This window comes from Suncus etruscus, chromosome 9, assembly GCF_024139225.1.
Source record: "Suncus etruscus isolate mSunEtr1 chromosome 9, mSunEtr1.pri.cur, whole genome shotgun sequence".
Lineage (NCBI taxonomy): Eukaryota > Metazoa > Chordata > Mammalia > Eulipotyphla > Soricidae > Suncus > Suncus etruscus.
Genome location: NC_064856.1, coordinates 78143348 through 78165470, shown reverse-complemented (window position 1 = coordinate 78165470; position 22123 = coordinate 78143348). Strand labels below are relative to the sequence as shown.

Sequence of the window (22123 nt, the reverse complement as noted above, 5' to 3'; positions counted from 1 at the left end):
AAGAGTAACAGTATTCTAAACCATTGTCTAAAAGCTAAAAGGAAAAAGTGCCTTCTATAGAGGCAGGTTGGGGGCCAGAAGGAAATTAAGGACATTGGCGTAGGAAAGTAGAGACATTGCTGAAGAGATGATGTTGTTAACAATTAGTTAATGTTAGTGTAGTTATTTCCCTAACACCATTCATCACTCTTGGTGGTGAGCTTCATATTGTGAGCTGATCCTTCCAGTCCTTAACTTTATTGCAGTGGTCGGCAACCTTTTTTTCAACTGAGCCAAATTTTGCCAAAATCACAATTGAAATTTATTTTGAGAGCCACATTTTTAAAACCAAAATACATAGGATGGTACACTGTTTTTAGTTTCAATAAGTTTTTATTGAGAATATTCTGCATGCAAGTATCCATACAGAAATCCGCGGGTTGCCAACCACTGCTCTATTGTCTCTGGGATTATTACAATAATGTCTTTTTTATTTTTAGATCCATAAAAGAGTGAAACTATTCTGTGTCTATATCTCTCCTTCTAACTTATTTCACTCAGCATAATAGACTCCATGTACATCTATGTATAGAACAATTTCATGGGCCCGGAGAGATAGCACAGCAGCGTTTGCCTTGCACGCAGCCGATCCAGGACCAAAGGTGGTTGGTTCAAATCCCGGTGTCCCATATGGTCCCCCGTGCCTGCCAGGAGCTAGTTCTGAGCAGACAGTCAGGAGTAACCCCTGAGCAATGCCGGGTGTGCCCCCCCCCAAAAAAAAAACCCAAAAACAAAACAAAAAAAACAGAACAATTTCATGATTTCATCTCTCTTGATGGCTGCATAATATTCCACTGTGTATATGTAACACACACACACATTTTGAATTTTGGTTCACAACTGGTGGTGTTCAGGGGTTACTCCTGGCTCTGTGCTCAGAAAAGCTCCTGGCAGACACAGGGACCATATGGGATGCTGAGATTTGAACTACTGTTCATCCTGGAATGGCTGCATGCAAGGCAAACACCTTTCCAGTGTGCTATCTCTCCAGCCCCAGAATTTTATAATTTTAAATTATAAAATTAAAAATAAAATGTATCAATGTAAATATAATTTTAAATTTATCTAGGTAAATATAATTTTAAAAATTAACTTAAATCTTATTTATATTTAAGTCTATCTATATTTGACAGACCTACAGTAGCAATCAATTAATCCCAAGCAGAGAAATTAAAATTCATTATCTGATCATTATGAGTTATTAAAGCCAAGAATGTTGTAAGAGAGTATCTAAATTCAGAATTAAGGGCATGCAGATATGCTTTTAAGTTCTCCAAATAACCTGACTTTATTTATATATTTAAAGAAAAATATAAAATATGTATTGGTTTAAGAAAGAACTGCATTTTAAAAGTCAAATATAATGCTTAAATAAGCACAGTTTTCATATTTCAGATTCTTATGTCCTTGAGGTGGAACTTTTCATTGTACTATCATTTCCTTTGTAAAAAAAAAAAATCAAATACTCTCAAATTTTGACATATTTAGTACATATATTAATTTGTTCAGGAATATCATACGAAAAAGTTAAGAGAAACTGTAAGAAAAATCTTGCAACATCAGATTACAACTTTCTTTCTCGTAATTTGATAGCCGCTCTAAGTTTGGCTGAACGTCCTCTGGGGTTATCCTGTACATCCTGATCTTCTGGAGTAAGTACCTTCTTGTGTATCAATTCCCAAAGCAGAGGGGTTACTCCAGTAGAGATTTCTTCCTGGTTTTCATGAACTGAATTCAATTGTGATGTTTGTTTCACCTTCTGTCTAGCACTAAGATTAAACTTTTCTGCCATGTTTATGCCAAGTAAAAATCGTTTGACAATGCGATCCTCTAATGAATGGAAGGAGAGAACAACAAGTCGACCACCAGGTTTCAGAAACTTCTGAGCTGTCTTCAGTCCCATGTGAAGTTCGTTGAGCTCATTGTTCACAAATATTCGAAATGCTTGGAAAGTTTTGGTAGCAATATGGGTAGATCGCTGCAACAAGTCTTTTCGAGCATAAGTGGCAGAAGGAGGAAATGCACCTATGATTAAATTTTGTGAAAACAGAGAAAGAAAATCAGTAACATCATTCATTAACAGTAACATCCATTAATCAGTAACATCCATTATAGACCCAGAGTGTTATGTTGTATGTATGCACATATATATATATATTTTATGAATCAAATTTGCTAATAAAATTGTGGTATTTAACCTCTACTTTTTGCTTTTTATTTCTGATCATTCTTCAGAGATTAAATCAATTGTATCAGAAATATCTTCCATAACTCATAAGGTACACTGAAGTCAAGTTAAGAGTAGAGAGAGTAAAAAGTTGATATATAATACATAAAACTAATGGAAAACTCCCCAGATTTGGAGAGAATCCAAAATTATAATCATAAATTAGCCAAATGACAAAGAGAATAAACAAAGACAACTATACTTAGGAACAACATAATCTAGGAACTCTAAGACAAAGATAATAAGAACAATACTGAACATATAAAATTACATATATTATAAGGTAGAATAATATAAAACAAACAAAATTATTAATAGGCAATTTCCTATTGAGAAAACACAGACTATATCATACTGACATAACATTCCAAATATTAAGACTATTCTAAAACTAAACTCCAAAATTAAAAGTTCAAAAATATTTTCAAATAAATTGAAGAACAGAGTTGCTAATAGTTTGCAATCAAGAAATGTTTTAGAAAATACATCAAGCCATAGCAAAACAACATTAAAAGATAACTCAGATATTACATGAGAGAATAAAGAGGTGGAATAAAGATAAGTAGACAGACACAGGTATATACCTATATCTGGATCTACCAACATACCTACTTATCTATGCTCATTTTAATTTCTTTTAAAGAGGAGTCTTAAAGCAAATTTATATTTGAATTTATGATTTACACACATAAAGATAGATATGATTTTGTACTACATATGATCCAATAGCACAAAGGATGTGAATGGGTAAGTGGAACTAAATGACTGCAAGGTTACTATAGTTTACTTCTAGTTAGGAAGAAATACACCTATGAATAGTTAGCCGCACATTAATGAACAAAACACAAAGAAATAAAGTTAAAGTTAAAGAGAAAAAAAAGTTAAAGAGATTTTTTTTTTTTTAAATATGGAACGCTTCACGAATTTGCGTGTCATCCTTGCGCAGGGGCCATGCTAATCTTCTCTGTATCGTTCCAATTTTAGTATATGTGCTGCCGAAGCGAGCACAAGTTAAAGAGATTTAACATCTTAAAGATATTGCTAAAAAAAGTAAAAGAATAGTAAAACAAAAATGATACAAAGATTAAAATAGCAAAAAGCTCATTAATTACAAATATCAATAATTGCGTTAAATTTAAATATACTAATGCAAACTCTGACAAAAAGACATACAACCACCACAACAAAACCACCAAGACCTAACAATACATGTCCACTCAAAAAAGAAAACCTTAAAATATGAAAACAATTTTTAAGGAAAATAATTAAAGGGAACCACTTTTATTTTTGGTTTTTCGGCCACACCTGGTGACACTTAGAAATCACTCCTGGCTTGGGACACCGGGAGTCAGAATCATGGTCCATCCTAGGCTAGCAAGCACAAGGCAGATGCCTTACTGCTTGCACAATCACTAAGGGCCCTAACGGGGACCACTTTATGTTGAGAAAAAGCAACTTTTATAGCAAGCTATACATATTGATGTACCTTATAAATACATTAAATATAAATACATTAAAAAACCCTGCATTTATAGAAGCAATTAGATTTAAATCAAATTGCAGGTTAATTTAGTTGAATAAAACAGTATTTTCAGTGAAAATAAGTAATAACACAAAAAAGAAGAGTAACTTTAACATTTATTCTACTTGGTATAATTCAAAATGGGTGATAAAATTAACAGTAGATATGGAAGTCATAAAATAGACATCTGATAAAACTCTCCACATCTCCCCCAAAGTGTGTAAGAAAGTACCTACATTAAATGAAGTAAAAAAAATCTATAGTTAATTTAAAAAATTTAATCCTTGCAAAAGACATAATAGCCAATAGATATAAATTTTTCAATATTTTTGTTACTTATAAAACAAATTTAAAGCATAATAAAATAATACTACACAATCATTACTGTTCTATATCCAAAATACATACAATTAAAATTGATTCAAGAAGAAACAATGTGGGCCCGGAGAGATAGCACAGCAGCGTTTGCCTTGCAAACAGCCGATCCAGGACCAAAAGTGATTGATTCGAATCCCGGTGTCCCATATGGTCCCCCGAGCCTGCCAGGAGCTATTTCTGAGCAGACAGCCAGGAGTCACCCCCCGAGTGTGGCCCAAAAACCAAAAAAAAAAAAAAAAAAAGAAACAATGTAAATAATTGATTCTAGAATTAAATAGGAGACATGAATAAACCTGCAATAAGAAAGGGCTTGAATTAGTAAAATCTGACCATACAAACAAACTACCCATCAAGAAAAGTACTGACACTCTATTCCAGGATCAGGCACATCCCAATTCTAAGGCAGAATCTCTTTACAAACACCTCACCATGGCTTGATCAGATCCTTTTTTTTGTTTTGTTTTGTTTTGTTTTGTTTTGTTTTTGGGTCACACCCAGCACACTCAGGGTTTACTCTTGGCTCTGTGCTCAGAAATCGCTCCTGGCAAGCCTGGGGGTGGAAGTGGGGGAATACCAAATGTGATGTTGGGATTCAAACCACCCTGTCAGTCAGTCCTGAATTGACTGCATGCCAAGAAAATGCCCTACTGCTGTGCAATCTTTCCGGCTCCAAGTTCCTTTTTTTTTTTTTAGGGAATATTGTTTTTTTCTCTGACCTTTCATTTCTCACTGTATTTCTCATTCTCATCACACCTACAGAGAATTAAAAATCTTCTAAGAAGCTAGTTCTCTCTAAAATATAAAATATTGCAAGAAAATTATGGGTAATAGTTCTTGTGAGTATAGTCATACATAACCAACAAAATGCTGGCAAACAAATTCAGCAAAATATGAAAGGGTTATATACTAAGATCGCACAGATTTTAAGTACTACAAAGTAAGAATGGTTTAATATATTGAAAAGAATTGACGTAATGTATCACATTAACAGAATGAGGGGGAAATCACTATTTTATAACCTGATGGAGAAAAATTATTTGACAGTAAAAATGCCTTTCCAGGATAAAAAATAATAGACAGTAAAATAACCTCAATATAATAAGGCTACATAGGAAACCTATTAATATCACTCACTGGTTGAAAGACTTAAAGCTTTTTCTCGAAGATCAGGATAAAAGATCATTTCTTCCTATTTCAGTAAGGATCACTTATTATTTTATTTATTTAGTTTTTTACCTCCATTGTTAAGCTGATTCCCAGCTCCTGCTATTTGGGAAAAATATTGAAAATGAGACTGTTTTACTGATATATATCTTTGATCCACATTGCTAGCATATAAAATGCAACAAGTTTCTGAGTACTGATTTTATATGTCTGCTGCTTTATTGTATCAGTTTATTATTTTTTAATTTAGGGTTTTTAATGCACAATATCATGTCATCTGAAAATGATAATAGTACAAGTTTGTCTTTTCCAATTAGAATCCATTTACTTCTTGCCTAATTGCTGTAGCCAAAAATTCAATACTGTTGCATAACAGGCAGTATTGGCTTGTGTTTGATTACAGATTTAAAAAAAGGCTTTTGGTTTTATATTATTCAGAATATAAGCTGTTGGTGTTATATTATATAGGACTTACTAGATGAGGAAAGTTTTTCTAAACTTATTTTGTTGCTGTTTACTACTAGTGGGGGTCAGTTCTAGTAAAATGCTTTCTTTGCATCTACGGATAATGAGAATCATGTTCTCTTTCTTTCCTATTGTCCATGAGGGATATCATATTAACTGAATTGTGTATACTGAGATATACCTGCATCCCTGAGATAGATCCAATTTGATAATGGTATTAGAACCTTTTAATAAATTGTTGGGGTTGGTTCACTACATTTTTGATGAGGATCTTTAAATCTATGCTTATCTGGGAACTGGCATATATTTTTGTCAGCAATGTCTCTTCTACTTCTTCTATCAGCAATACTGAACTCAGAAGTTTTTTTCTATTTTCTGAAAGCACCTAAAAATGGGAAGTAGGTCCTTGTTGAAGATTTGGAAGAACTAACTGTAAACACATCTTTAGTTTACAAACTGTTTTTTTTGTTTTGTTTTGTTTTTTGTTTTTTTGGCCACACCCAGCAGTGCTCAGGGGTTACTCCTGGCTGTCTGCTCAGAAATAGCTCCTGGCAGGCATGGGGGACCAGATGGGACACCGGGATTCAAACCAACCACCTTTGGTCCTGGATCGGCTGCTTGCAAGGCAAACGCCGCTGTGCTATCTCTCCGGGCCCACAAACGGTTTATTTATTTATTTATTTATTTTGGTTTTTGGACCACATCCAGCTGTGCTCAGGGATTACTCCTGGCTATGCACTCAGAAATCGCTCCTGGCTTGGAAGACCATATAGGATGCTGAGCATCGAACCCAGGCCTGTTCTGGGTCAGCTGCATGTAAGGCAAACTTGCTACTGCTGCGCTATTGCTCTGGCCTCTACAAACTTTTTTTTAAGGGAGACGTTTCATTAGCATTTTTATTTCCTTGTTAGTAATTGATCTGTTCAGGTGTTTGCTTCCTTTTCATTCAGTTTTAGAGCGTATATAGTTTTCCAAAAAATTGTCCATTTTTTTCTAGACTCTTCAACTTCATGGAATAAAATTTTTCATACTAACCTTGATGATCTTTTGAATTTCTATTGAGATGTCTCCTCTTCATTTCTGATTGAGGAAATTAGAATTTTCTCTCTTTTTATTCATTGTATATCTAGCTAATAATGTTTAGCCCAATCATTTTTTTATTCATTTGAAAAGCTGGTTCTCAGTTTAATTGATCTTTTTGTATTTTGTTTGTTTCTATTTCATTGATTTCTACTCTAAATCATATTGTTTTCCTCATTCTGTTAATTTTGGACGTCATATATTTTGATGCACTATTGTTAGATATGCTAATGAGCTTTGCTATATATAGATCTCTTAGTCATACTGCCTGGCTCCTTATCATTTTAATTTGAAGCTTATTATGTTTGATATAAGAATGACCATTCCATATGTTTTTAGGCTAAGACTTGCCTAAAATATTGCTTTTCAGCCCTTTTCATTTAGCTTGTGTTTATGAGTTCAGACATGACTTTATATGTATTTATATATAAGTATATTATACAGAACATGTATTACAACATATTATGTTATATATAAACAAATATATATATATATATATATATATATATAAGCACTCAACTATGCTAAGGAGTTACTCCTGGCTCTGCACTCAGGATTTATGACTGGTGGTGCTCAAGCAACTATATAAGGTGTTGATGACCAAACCTAAGTTGGTTGCATGCAAGGCAAAATCCCTACATGCTATACTATCCCTATGGTACCACAGGCATGCCTTTTCTAAGCAGAAGACTAGATTTAGTTCTCCAACTCATCTGGCCCTCTATGCCTTTTGACTGGTGAGTTCAAGCCATTAATACTTCGAGAAAGTAAAGGTGTTCAATGTCTTCTTTTTGTTTGGTCACATCCAGTAGTATTCAGGACTTATTTCAGGCTCTGTATACAATCATCACTCATTGCAGTGCTTGAAGAAGCAACTCGGGTGGCAGAAACTGAAGCCAGGTGGAATGCATGCAAGGCATGTGATTTAGCCACTAGTTTCATCCTATTCCTCACTGTCATATTTTAATATAAATTTTAGGAATGTGTGAAATTTGTCTTTGATTCTTTAGGCTTGATTTTCTTCTACAGTCTGCTACCTGTTCTTTTCGTAGTGATCAGATTCCATTTTTTCATTCTTGGGTGTTGAAGTATTCTTGTTCTGAGATTATTTTTATAAAATTTACTTCTTGAGTACTGAATCTATATCTCCTCTAATTTTAAGTGAGACCTAAGTACATTATAAAGGACTCATTATGTGAAATTAGTGTCCTTGCTAATGTCATAAAGTCATGGAGAAAAAGTTTTCACTTACATTCATAAATTAGTGGTCATGAAAACAATATGGCAATTCCAATGGATAAAGATTTCTTGCTTGGTATTCCTTAATTTTAACTAGGGAATTCTGGGCAGGATTATATGCAAAGACATTTTTGAAAAGAATTTCTAGGTCTGGCTATGTCAATCTCCAATGTGACATATTAAGGGTGAGAAGGTGACAAGGAACTACAACAGTTTTTTGTGAGTTTCAGTGCTGCTCTGGAGGCCAAAGTTTATGTTTCCAGTCTTGGAAATATAATCTAATACTGTATTTTTATGATTATAATTTATAAAAATGATGATAATGCAGATATATAAATGTTATTTAAAAAGGGATAAAAGATTCAAAAATACGTGTAATGGAAATAAAAATACTAGAAAGAAAACCAGATTATTTTGAAGTAAAAACTATAGATAAGCAGGAAAAACTCATGATCATACCAGCTAAGCATATATTTCCCACTGAGGACTGGGGAGGAGAGTGGTGGGGTAAGTCCCCCCTGCACACCCTGCTTTAAAAGACCTAAGGTTGCACACACAGATCTGCCCCACAACGGCCTCCTCGCCAATGGCCCTGCTTCACGGTTTCTCCATTCATCTCTGCAGAGGCTCCTATTTGTCACTTTAGGTCTGTCTATGTTGGGTTTCTTCCAGATGACTCTGGCAGCCCTACCCATGAACCAGAACCTTCTGACAAGCCAGCACAAGTGGCCTTCATCACAGATTCAAGCAACTGAAAGTAAAGTCCCAAGTAGCAGGAAAAACTCAAGACAGACCAGACCAGCCTTGCAGCCTCGAAACAGAGCAGTGGAGCTTTTAGAGGGCCACTATATACCACCACTATTGCCATTTGAGCTCATCACCCTCAGTGTTGCAGATCCTCAAATGTGTAGATCACACAACCCCAACCCCACATTTTCATTCTGATTTTCCAGTAGAAATACACACACAGAAAAAGTAAACTATTCCTGCCAAGGGACAAACTTCAGGGAGTTTGGGAAAATGATGACCACAGTGGAGGGAATGTAGTGGAACATTGAATATCAGAAATAACTGTATTTGGGCTGGATCAGTGGCACAGTGGTAGAGTGTTTGCTTACATGTGATGACCTAGGATGAACTGTGGTTAGATCCCTGGTGTCCCAGATGGTTCTACAAGCCAAGAGTGATTTCTGACAGCATAGCCAGGAGTAATCCCTGAGCGTCACTGGGTGTGGTCCAAAAAACAACAAAACAAAACAAAACAGAAAAAGAAATAATTGTATTATGAACAACTATAAACCACAGTGTCTAAAATAAATTTAACTTTTAAGAAGTGAAGTGGGGCCACTGCTGAGGAGGCCATTGTAGAACAGTTAATCAATATGTGTCCCATGCATGTGATGGAACAAAAAAGGATTTTCTAAGAAAATCACTCCATATAGCAAGGAATGAAGCTTCCATGCAGAGAGTAGATAGGGAAATCTACAAGGAATATGAAGGAAAAAGAAATAAAGACTGTCACCAGATCCATTGGCTACCCATGACATAGACTGGAATTAGGTGATAGGAAGGAAAATATTCCTTAAGAGTTCATTGTTTCTGCAATCCTTTGTCTTTCTCATCACCCATATCCTGTCTTCAGAAATAGAAACAGGTCTTTTGCTTTTCCATTTCCTGAGTTTAATCATAGAATCTCCTATGGCTAATTCATTTGATTAAGGCTTAGAATAGAATGAACAGAAAATATGGACTCAATCACAATTTGGGTCATTTAGCAAATGAAAAATTTTCTTTGTGTGCTTCAAAGTCCATCAATGGACTTAACATCAGGCCAGTGTATATTAGTCCTAAGTGAAAAGAGGTTTGCTTACCTCTAGAATTACACTCAATCAACACTACTGTGATTACATTCTTAATTTAGTTGTTTGTCTCACTCTGTTGACTCTGATCTTTTTGTGAATAAAGACTATTTGGTATTTACCCTTATATTCTTCCTGCAGAACAGAATCACCCTTAGAACTTTTGAAAAAAAGAAAAAAGAAGGATGTTTGGTTTCAGTCCAGATGAATTGAATCAGGAGTTCCTTATACATAATCATTACTTTTAGAAAGGTTCGTGATCAATTTGCAGCAAGATTCCAAGCTTTTATAAGGAAATATTTGTGAAAAAATAGAAGTGAATAAAAGCAAATAAATGAATTCAAGTCTAGTATCATAGCTACAATTTAATGTACATAATTAAATAAGTTTATAGAGTGGTAGTCATTACTGACAGTGACTAAATGAGAAACCATAATAATTTTAGCGACAGGAAGTTAACAAAATTTGAAAATAGTATAAAATAGGCTACTTCCTATACTTTGGGTGACATATGTTTAGAAGTACCAAAGTGTGACTTAAATGGGGCACCTTAATTTTAAACTACAAAAACTTACTAGAAATGTCATTGTTTTAATATAATTGAGTCTACTTATTGTTACTGTTATTCACCAACTGAGTATGTCTTTAGGAATCTATCATTTGCACTTTCAATGAAGAAGCTTAGGAAAAACAAATTTGCGAGCCTTTATAATAATCTGAAATGAGAAGATATGTAAGTGAATTTTACCCTTTCATATTTCTTTTACATAAGGAGCTAGAAGTACCTAATATTAAAATTTGGAAATTATATATTAATCAAGTGATTCAAATAACATTTTTCCCTGAAAGACTAATACAAGATAGTATTGAGATTTTACAAAACGTTCACACCTATGAAATCCTAAAACACAAATTTTATTAATTCCTCAAATGAGCAGAAATGTTTCTCTTATAATACTTTGAAGAAACAAATTGATGTCAGCAAAACTACAGAGGAAATTGAAGGATAATATATTATTTTGTTTGTTTGTTTTTAGACCATACCCAGTGGAACTCAAGAGTTACTCCTGTCTCTGAGCACAGAAATTTACTTTTAATATTAAGAGGTTTCCAAGTTAAGCACATTGGAGGGGAGGGTATTTGGGCCACACCTGGTGACGCTCAGGGATTACTCCTAGCTATGTGCTCAAAATCGCTCCTAGCTTCGGGGACCATATGGGACGCCAGGGGATCAAATTCCTACCTCTTGTGCCACTGCTCTGGCCCTAAGCAAACTTTTTGAGTACATGTAAAAATATATACTAAATTTACTATAGGATAACAGGTTCTAATTCACATTCAATACAATTATGAAAAATTATCTGGCACTTATTTTAGTACTTTTGGAGAATTTAAGACATAAGAGATTGGTGCTTGCTCCTCAAGAAAAGAGTTAAACATCGTCTTCATTTGGAGGTAATCCATTTTCACATGCCAGATCAGGTTTTTTGATGGCAGTGATTTTTAAGACCTCGACAGATTCAAATCCTCACTTTTCTTTATCGTATGTCAGCAAATTATTTTATTATTACCATTTATTTAGACATTACGATTTTATAAAACTAATACAGAGTTTCAGAAAATTGATGTTCCGAGTCCATATCCACCACCGGTGGCAGTTTCCCTTCACCATTGATTGGCCCACAGTTCCCTCCCTCTCCTTACTCAGCCTCTTTAGCAAATTCATGACTGACCCCCATCCCAACCTCTCTCTTCCTGTGGTTCTAATATACTTAGCTCTACCAAGGCCCCCACCACATCTCCCCAATTCTAGTGGTATGAGAGTCAAAACCATCATTACTTTTTCTACAGACCCACCATCTGGTCATTTTCATAAAAAAAATAATTCATGGTCCAGTATTTCCTGTTGTTCAATATCTCTAGATTCTTTGTATCATATAAAAGCTCAAGTCTTGGGGCTGGAGTGATAGTATAGCAGGTAGGGTATTGACCTTGCATGTAGCTGGCCTGGGTTCAATTCCCAACCCTCCATATGGTCTACTGAGTACCAATGGAAGTAATTCCTGAGTTCAGAGCCTGGAGTAACTTCTAAACATCTCCAGGTATGGTGCCAAAACATAAATAATAAACACAGTTGAAGTCTTCATTGCCAAGCTGTCATTATATTGCATACAAAGCTACTTCCTACAGTCTATAAATCTTTCAACTCATGTTCTGATCTTGAATTCTGTAGTATTTTCTCATTACCTATACACAGACTGTACATCTGCATATACCAATATGGGTTATTCCCTATTTCACACAGGCCACTTTTCAAATATCATAGAATTAACAAAGGTTAATCTATAATGATGAAAAACTAGCAACCTTTAAAAATTCTTAGCTTTGCTTTAAAAAAACACCTATCAGTAAAAAGTATTCTTTATCACAGTCTACCTACATTAAAATATAAAGTCAGTGGAATAGGAATTTGGTTAACTTCTATAAATACTTTGCACCAAGAGTTAGTGGAAACAGGCTACAGAGACAGTTCAGGATTAAAAAGACATTTGCCTTGCAAGAGGCTAACCCTTGTTCAACTCTAGGTACTACATATATGGTTCCCTATGTACTACAGGAATGAACCTTTGAACAGAGTCAGCAACACCCCAGCAATGTCATATATGAGCCCCAAATCAAAAAATTTAAAGACAGCAATAACGAAATATTAAACCTCAAGGTCAGGATTCTTTGGAATGCAGAGTGATACCTTGAGCACCATTGGGGGTATCCCATAACCTCTTATCACCTCCTCAATATGTAACTTGAGCCCATCACATGGAACTGCCCATCTGCCTGACTTTGAATTGCTAGTAGCTCTTACCCCACCCCAAAATAAAGAGTTGATGGATTAAAATATCAAAAGAGTAAATAAAATTGAAGTTTTAAAGTTACAAACATAGTCACTATTACCAAAAAATAAATAAAAGAAGAAAATTAAATAGGACCAACTGTATGTAAAATAAAACATCATCATTTCTTAAATTAAAATCAATGTAACTAAGAATTATATAGTACTTTTTAAGCTATAGCATTTAGCATATGAATATATGCATAAAAGGGAAAATATGCATATATGGAAATTATCTGCCTAGTGACCGCAATTTAACTAGTCTTTTAAAATCAGATCAATTTTACACATATTATAATGCACTTTGCTTATTTATTTAATAAATGTTCTCAAAGTATCAGCTAACAATGGGAAATACAATGATCATTAAGAGTTTTCCACTCTTCCTACCACCGTAGGAATATTAAGGATGCTTCATATTTTTATTATCACACAAACAAAGATGCTGGAGTAAACAGCCAAAAGTACAGTCACAATCTGGGAAAATACTGTAACTCTAAGTGAACCTTTAAGGGTAAAGGTAAGAGTTGTAGATCAATGGCTATTTATGCCCATTTAAGTTAAGATCAATACTTCTAAATTTAGTTTCTAAATGGTCATAGTAATTTACATCCATCAATAGATAGGAGAGTCCATCTGCCCATATCCTCATTAGTATTAAACACTATCATTTTTTTAAACTTAGAAAAGTAGGCAAATGATAGTTTACAGTTGATTTTATTTGCATTTATTTGACAATTAACTGAGTTGGATATCTTTTTAAATTCAATGACCATTTGACTTTAGTTATAAATTAATCTTTGTTAATGTTGTTGATGTAATTTTTTTTAGTGAGTTGAAAGGGCTATTTATAAGACTATTAACCATTTGTCATACACACAGATCTAAAAAGTTTTGCTAGATCATATTTATCCTTTCATTTTGTATAGTTTTTTGCCACTAGAGAAATTAAGTCTTTTATACTTTTCATGTTTTAATCAAGTTTAAAATGGCTTTCATCATTCAAAATTATAGGTATAACCAACTGTATTTTTATTAACTTATGATTTTATTTCTTATGTTTTAAGATTAAATCCATAGAAAAATTTTTTCAGGTTTTTTGTTTTGTTTTGTTTTCTTTTAAGTCACACCCAGTGATGCTCAGGGCATACACATGACTTACTAGTAGAAATAACTTTTAACTTTTTATTACCACCTACAATTTCTAATTCCTAATTCTAAACCACCTACAGTACGACATACAATTTATATTCTGGCATTTTAAATATGAACTTTTCTCTCTATTCTATTATTCCTCACTAGTTTTTTGTTTGTTTGTTTGTTTGTTTGTTTGTTTGTTTTTGGGGGGCCACACCCGGCGATGCTCAGGGTTTACTCCTGGCTGTCTGCTCAGAAATATCTCCTGGCAGGCATGGGGGACCATATGGGACACAGGGATTCAATCCAACCACCTTAGGTCCTGGATTGGCTGCTTGCAAGGCAAACACCGCTGTGCTATCTCTCCAGGCTCTCCTCACTAGTTTTTAATGGAGTATCTTTTGGTACTGGTTATCATGTTTAGGCAGAAATATACAAGAATAAAATATATAAATATATAGTTTTGGGCCACATTTGGCAGCAATGAATAGGGCTTACACCTGGTCTGCATTCAGGAAACATTCCTGGTGGTGCTTGGGATGGAATGTGAATGAACTGTATGCAAGGAAAACACCCACCAGTGTTCTATTGCTCTGGCCCTAGATGTAACATATTTTTGTATCACTTTTTTTTTTCTCTTTAGGTAATACCTGGAGATGTTTGGGGTGAACTTCTAGTTCTATTCTTAGTGGTCACTTTTAGTAGTACCTGGGAAACCATGAGGTCTCAAGGATTGAACCTGTGCATCCCCACAAGAAAATCTCAGAATTGTCTTTCTTGTTCTTGAATGAATATAAACAATGCACTTTAATTTCAAAGCTCAATACAACCTTGTTTGAAGATCATCTGTTAGGTGAGCAAAAGAAGAGGCTCATGAAATCTAGATTACAACTGGCATTAACCATATTCGGTAAGATCTAATAATTATATCCTCAACAATACACTATATATTCACTTAGTATTTGTTATGCATAATGTACTAACTGCTGGGATAATTTATATAACTCTTAAAAAGACATTGTCCTCAAGAAATTCAAATCCAGTGAGAAGAATGGTATGTCAATACACTGAAAGTTGATAGCAAAGGGCAGGGAGTAATCAATACCAAAACAAATAACAAATAACAAAATATTTGGCCCTCAAATAACAAAGTATTTTCTAAATTTAACACCAATATGTCTTTTCTGAAGTTCAGTTTTAGAAATGGAACTTACATGTCTTCTGTGTAGACTTAGAATGCCTATTAGTATGAGAAAGCTTTCAAGATAACTGTTTAATTTTATTTTACCTAGACTTTTGCTATCCTGAAAAAGAAACATTAAAATTTTAAAAATTACCCATTCTGTGGAAGTTTTTGCTTATTTATACCGATTGTGTCCTAAATCCCCTCATAATTTTGAATGTATAGTCTTGTTAACAAAGTGAAAATTGAGAAATAATATGGCTTTTTCCCCTTCAGTTTTAAAGACTATAGATACAAAGGTAATATAAAACTCAGACCTTTAAATATGAAGTTCATCTCATGCAGCCACTTTTCCTATAATAAATAATTGGACCTAACTTCCCCCAAAGAACGGAGTACATACCAGTTCTGGTTGATACATCTAAAAATCCTGGAAGTCAAGATCAGTATTAACATATTTAAAAAAAAACACCATTATTTCATAGTCTAGTTTCCTGAGGATATTCTTGAGTTTTCTTGTCTTAATTCTGTCCACAACAAAACAACAATTTTAAGATGGCTTATTCACCAAACCATTTAGTCTCCTTTACCCTGATTAGAATGTAAAGAAATGAAGATGAAATCACAAGATTTAAATGATTTCTAGAAGCTCTGATTCCAAGTCTAGTGCTTTATATAACAATCACCTTTTCTGAGAGAAAACAAGGGTGGAATCTACTTAAATAAAGCCTTGAAGGCCTTTTACTCAGAGATGTTGTAATGGAACCCAAGTCACTTTGCATCAAGTTGCAAGACTTTGGCTTTCTTTTCACATTTACCCTAGGGAAATGTGCATTATAATGCCTAAAGACAGTGCATGCATCTGGTGAAGGTAGCAACTGCCTGTCTGTTACCCAGGGATTGGTAATGAATACCTTTGGCTTTTGTCCTTTTTTTGTCTATTGGAATAAAACACATTAACTCAAGCTTTAAGAGTGTTTATTTGTGTCTCTTTTTCATCAGTTTTCTTGATAGTTGGCTTTAAAAAGAAACAGTTTATACTGCTGCCATTATTAAATGATTTCTGGGTAGGTAACTGATTATATATTTTTGATTAAGAACCAGTCTCATCAAAGACAATACATTAGACTTTTCTGGACTCACTTGCTAGGAAATCCTGTATAGCTGCTATCTCTTCTAAGATGAATATTTAATTCTTCAACTATGTAAACCTAGGGGACACATTTGTGTCTGATGAACAAAGGTTCGGGCTGAAGAGATAGCTTATTTGACTGGAATAAAGGCTTTGCATGCAGGAGTCCCAGGTTCAATCTCTGGCAGTACCTGGTTCCCAGAGTTCTAATGAAGCCATTCCAAGAACAGGGGCTACCTGAACATTATTCAGCTTTATTTTTGTACTTTTGCACTTATTTCATTAACTTTGGGAATACTCTGCTACTTAGCCTCAGAAGCACTGAATAGAAAACTCTTTGCATAACCATAAAAGTTGGAAAGCATATCAGTGAATACTCATATTCTTCTCCTGTAGATCACAAGGGATTTCATGTTAAAAGAGGAAAACCTTGCTTAGTGACAGTCTGTACTACATATAATAATAGAATGCAATTTGTATGGGGAAGCAATAAGATAAATTTCATTCATAAAAAAACACCAAGCTTCTGGCTAGATAAGTGACTTAAAGTCCCAGAGAGAAAGGATCATTTTTAGTTCTGGGATACCCTTATGCTACTTACACTTTTAAAAATTTAATACATTCACATGCTCAAATATATTGAGATTTTTAAGCTTGTGAATGAAATTAGCAACGTGCTGTGGCTGCCAATGGGATGCACAGCAATTCCCCCTCAGTGGTCTGGGTGAAAAATTAATTCAGCTCTTGCACCTGTTTGCCGGCATTCGTCTGTTGAATTTCTATTACATTTAATAAGTCTCTGTGACGCAACTCGTGTCCTTTTGCTGGACTGCTATAATATAGTGTTAAATTCTCACCCATCTGAAATCCAAGTAATATTACAAATTCCAAACTGTTAATTAAAATCTGTGAATTTGAATGGTTCTGGATAAAACTGGCTTTACTCAGTGAGGTTCTTTTTATACTTCTTCAGAGTTTCATCTAATCCCTAACTCCTACCAGGTTAAGTCTGATGACAACATGATCTCACTATGGATGTCTGAGGCTTACAAATCTTCATACAATAGCAGGAAAAAAAAATCAAGTTATAGTCTTGAGCAAGATGACAGATATCAGGGGACATTGTGTACTGAGATAAAATAAGAAGCATGCCTCAGAATTAAAAGGATTGATATTTTTCACAATTATTTTTCCAAGAAAAAATTTTATACTCCTTTTGTCTGAAAATGTTTAGCGGAGATGAGATAACTGAAACTGAGTCATGATTTCTACTACTTGTAGAGGTGGTTGGTCAACTCTAGGTTGATGCAAAAGGATGCTGACAATAACACCTTTATGTAAGTTTTGCTATGGGTTGGATCTTTTATACTTGTCAAAATTTGGAGATGACATCAAGATAATTCAACAGTGCTTTGATATTTTTTGTTTGGTTACTAGGATTTCTAATGATTCCTCATATGAAAAAAAAAAAGAAAATCTACTAGCCTTCTACAGCATAACTAACCTGCAATAAAACATTTCTCCTAAATATTACAATGACCTTAAAAATATTTGTGTCTATCAATGAAATACAAGCATCCCAAAAGGCAAAGATTTACTATAGGATTTATTATAAGAATGACAAAACTTATTAAAAGATCAACATATTAAATGACTGAATTAATTATCAATAGTTTAAAAGAGAATTTGACAAGACTCATATTTATTCATGATAAAAACACTAAATTATTTGATAATAAAAAATACCTCAACATATAATGTCACAAGTTTATAATACCAAACTTATACTGCTTTTTGAATTAAATCCTGTAGAAGCTTTTTTTTAAATCTTTCAATAATTTTGTTTTTAAAGCACATCAAACATACCTGCTACACAGTCTACTGGTTATGCAAGTCTACTTCTGTGTGTAAATGCCTTTTAATTTGACATAGTCACATATATTTATTCTTATTATTGATTCCCTTGCCAATGGATTAGAGCCTGCATATATGTCTCTGATAACAAGACATGGAGTAGATTACTTTGCTTACCTTTATTTATGTTATGTAATTTATGGTTTGGGATCTAATATCCAATATTTTAATCCATTTTGAGTGAATGCTCCCATAGACTATAATTTAAATTTCCATAGTAGTTTGTTTTTTTCCTTTTTCTTGTGATAGTATAGCATGTCATAAAGAATATGTTTTAGAATCATATTTATATCCAAATTCTTATTTTGCTATTTTCTCTACTTTTTATTATTTAATATTAACATGTATTATTGGGAGATTATATATAACATGTATTATTGGGAGATTACATATAACGTTTTTTATTACATATCTTTTATTTAAAGCATTGTGACTTACAGTTATTTATAGTTGTTTTAGACATACACTGTTTTGTCATCAGTTCCAACACCAGTATCATTATAACTATATACCTTTGCCACTTTAATCTTCCCATGCCTCAGAGAAACGGGCAATATACAAATAACCATTCATATGAATACATAATTTATATTATGTAATTGTTAGAAAGGGAAAGTACAGGGTAAATAAGTGTGTTTAATCAAAGCACTTCATCAAATTCAAGTTTTTAGAAATACTCCCTGAAGTAGTGACCTTAAGGCAGAGACAAGAACAATTAGTCAACATATCTCAGAAATGAGTTTTCAACACAAGGAAACTAATCTTAAACAAAGGTTCTGGGATTCTTCTATAACTTATTTCATCACTAGTATGTTGTCATCTCTTAGGCACTACTGAATTTGTTCCCACCTTTTAAAACATTTCATGTTGTATGTCATAATTTTTTTTCTTTATAGCTTAATTCTCATTGCCCTGTATCTATTAAGACATTTTGTGTGGCATCAATTTGGTGTGCTTGTTAGTGCATTTGTATCAATTTGGCAGCTAAATAACCTTTTCTGCTAAACAATGAAGTCTGAGTAAATAGGACAAGCACTGCTTTATGGATTCTAATATTTTGTTTGTGTCTTTCTTTTTCTTCAAAAATATTATACTTTAGTGTACAGCTTATTCTATAGAACAAGATGTTAGAAATGTTAGAATATTAGAAATCAAGTTAGCTGAATACAAGGAGTAGTTCAGAGAAGCAGTGTTAATCAACTGTGTTGCCATTAGTCAAAAGTCAGATGTAAAAGCCAGCTGGTTAGATGAGAGCAACAGAAATTAACTTAGGTGTTACTAAAAACATAATCAAAAATGCTTCTGGTGGAAAAGACAATAAATATGCAATATTATATACTGAGACTGGAGCACTTGATTAGAATTTCAGGTGAAAAACTCCTTAGGGCCAGAGACAGAGAGTAAGTGGCTTGATTTGCATAAGGTTGATCCAGGTTTGATCCTCAGCATAGCATATTGTCCCTCAAGCAATGCAAAAAGCAATTCCTAAGTACAGAACCAGTGGTAAGTTTGGAATATGGCTACCAAAACAGACACACCAAAAATGTCTGTAGGTCATTGCAAATGTGTCTGTCAGTTTAGAATATATGTTCTGTATCAGAACCATATCTATCAGTGTCTTTTAATTTATATCTACAGTCTAGTGGAAAAAACTGCTAAGGATAATCCTAGGACATAGAAATAAAGTCTATTTAAGAGGAGTTAGGATAAATATCATAAAATCATACTGTTTATTTTGAATAATATAGTACATTTTTCACCACTGGAAATTTTGGAACCAATTGTACAATGATTATTATACAACAGTTACACACTCTTAAGATATGGTTACTGAAAAATACATGAATAGAAAGATGATCAGTAAGGAAAAGAAAGATCAGTAGAGAAAGGAATGAAAAGCAAAGAACAAGCAGTATTAAACAATAGGCATGATTTTCAAAGATCATATGCATGGGTAAAGACCACTAAGGATATGTTCACTAAATATATATATATTGGTACTTGTACAAAATCAGAGAATCTCTCCAGAGGGTGGAGAGATAGGACAGCAGTAGGGTGTTTGCCTTGCAAGCAGCTGATCCAGGACTGACTGTGGTTCGAATCCTAGCATCCCATATGGGTCCCCTGAGGCAGCCAGGAGCTATTTCTGAGCCAGAAGAAAACCCTGAGTGCAGCCAGGTATGACCCAAAGATGAAAACAAAACAAAAATAAAATAAAATAAAATAAATAAGAGAACAAAATAAATAGGAAGAATTAAAATAACTGAATAGATGAACACTAATAAAAGAACTACATATACCAAATTTACAATAAATTAAGAAGGAAGACCAGAGTGGTAGCGCAGCTGTAAGGCACTTGCCTTGCATGCTGTTGACCCAGGGCGAACCATGGTTCGATCCCCGGCTTCCCAGATGGTTCCCCAAGCTAGGAGTAATTTCTGAGCGTGTAGCCAGGAGTAACCCCTGAGCATCATGGCATGTGGCCCCAAAACAAAAACAAAAAAAATTAAGAAGAAAATAAGACTAAATTATTACTATCAAATTTTTTAAATTGATAAAATTTTAGGAATGACTATTTTAGATATTAAACAAATGGGTTAAACAGGAGATGAGATGCATCTTAAGAAAGACTTGATAAACCAGAAAAGTATCTCACTTAGGTTATAATACAAAAGTAATGGCATAGAAAATATAGTATAGTAAATATTATATTATAAAATAATTAGAAAAGTCAAAAGTGGGTAGAAATAATGTTTGACAAATCCAAGAATAAGGAAATATTAAAGAATTTCATTGTATCAATAATGATTACTAGAGTTACAACAAAGAATATCATAATTAAAATCAATGCCAAGAAATCTAAAAAGTATACAGATATAGACAAGCCATAAAGTAATAACAAGTAAACTTTTCATCAATCATTGTATGTAATTATACAGTGATATATATATATGTGTGTGTGTATATATATATATATATATCTACATATATATGAGCAATAAAATCACATCTCTAAGTGCTGAGTAAAATAACCACAAACCTGTTGATTCTATATCTAAATTGTTATTTAAAAGTATGTAAAAATATAGAAAAATATCTGTTAATGCAATTAGAGATTTAGTTGAAAATATCACATAGTACATACATTTGGTAAGAAAAAACTAAATCCAAGAATGTACAAATTGTAAACTGAACAAAAGTAAACTCATTCATAAATATAAAAGTCTAAATATTACTAACTAGAAAATAAATTTTTGCTGATGCCGAGTATATAAAGTTTGACTTAAAATTTATATACTTTATGTCCATTACAAAATAATGTCATTACAAAGTGAACATAATAAATATTTGAACATTAAATGAATTTGTAATGTTTATTAAATAGGTGTATCTTCTTATTGTGAGGTTAAATTCCTTCCTTAGCTAATGAGGAAACAGAATAAAGAAGTCTGACCTAGTATTGAACTTTAATAACCCTTTAGAAAAAGATTATATTCAGTGTCTAGAAAATCAGTTTTTACTTTCATTCTATGTCTAATCAAACAATAGAAAGTACTTTTATATTGAAGAAACTGATTTGTTATCTTTAACTTCATCCATTTGCTAAATATCCCAAGGTTATTATGATCCTTTATTCATTCAATGCATATTTACTGAACTTTGATATAAACCAAAATCTGTATTAGATCTCTAAAATATAGATAGAAAATCTAGCCCTCATGCTTATAGTCTGGTTGACAAAGTCACTAGGTAAATTAGGATGTTACTAGGTGACTTCATTGAGAATGAACATAGGAGTCATCAAATATTTCCAATTATTTAATGTATGCTATTATACAAAGCAAATGTTAGGAGAGACTTACAATAGAAGTGACACCAAATGACTAAAAGTAT

At 33.3% G+C, this 22123-nt stretch overlaps 1 protein-coding gene and 1 non-coding gene across 2 annotated transcripts in view; both read right to left on the bottom strand.

Annotated features, from left to right (window-relative positions):
• Positions 1-1518: 1518 nt before the first annotated feature.
• The window catches only part of METTL15 (methyltransferase like 15), a 229340-nt gene continuing 208735 nt past the window's right edge, over positions 1519-22123 (bottom strand). Inside the window, exon 6 of the mRNA XM_049780093.1 lies at positions 1519-2064. Within this exon, the coding sequence (XP_049636050.1) occupies positions 1604-2064 (461 nt within the window). The 3' untranslated portion in view covers positions 1519-1603. The remainder of the gene's footprint in view (positions 2065-22123) is intronic.
• LOC126019641 (U6 spliceosomal RNA) lies at positions 3168-3274 on the bottom strand. The gene has a single exon (XR_007499273.1). It is a non-coding gene; the product is annotated as a U6 spliceosomal RNA (small nuclear RNA).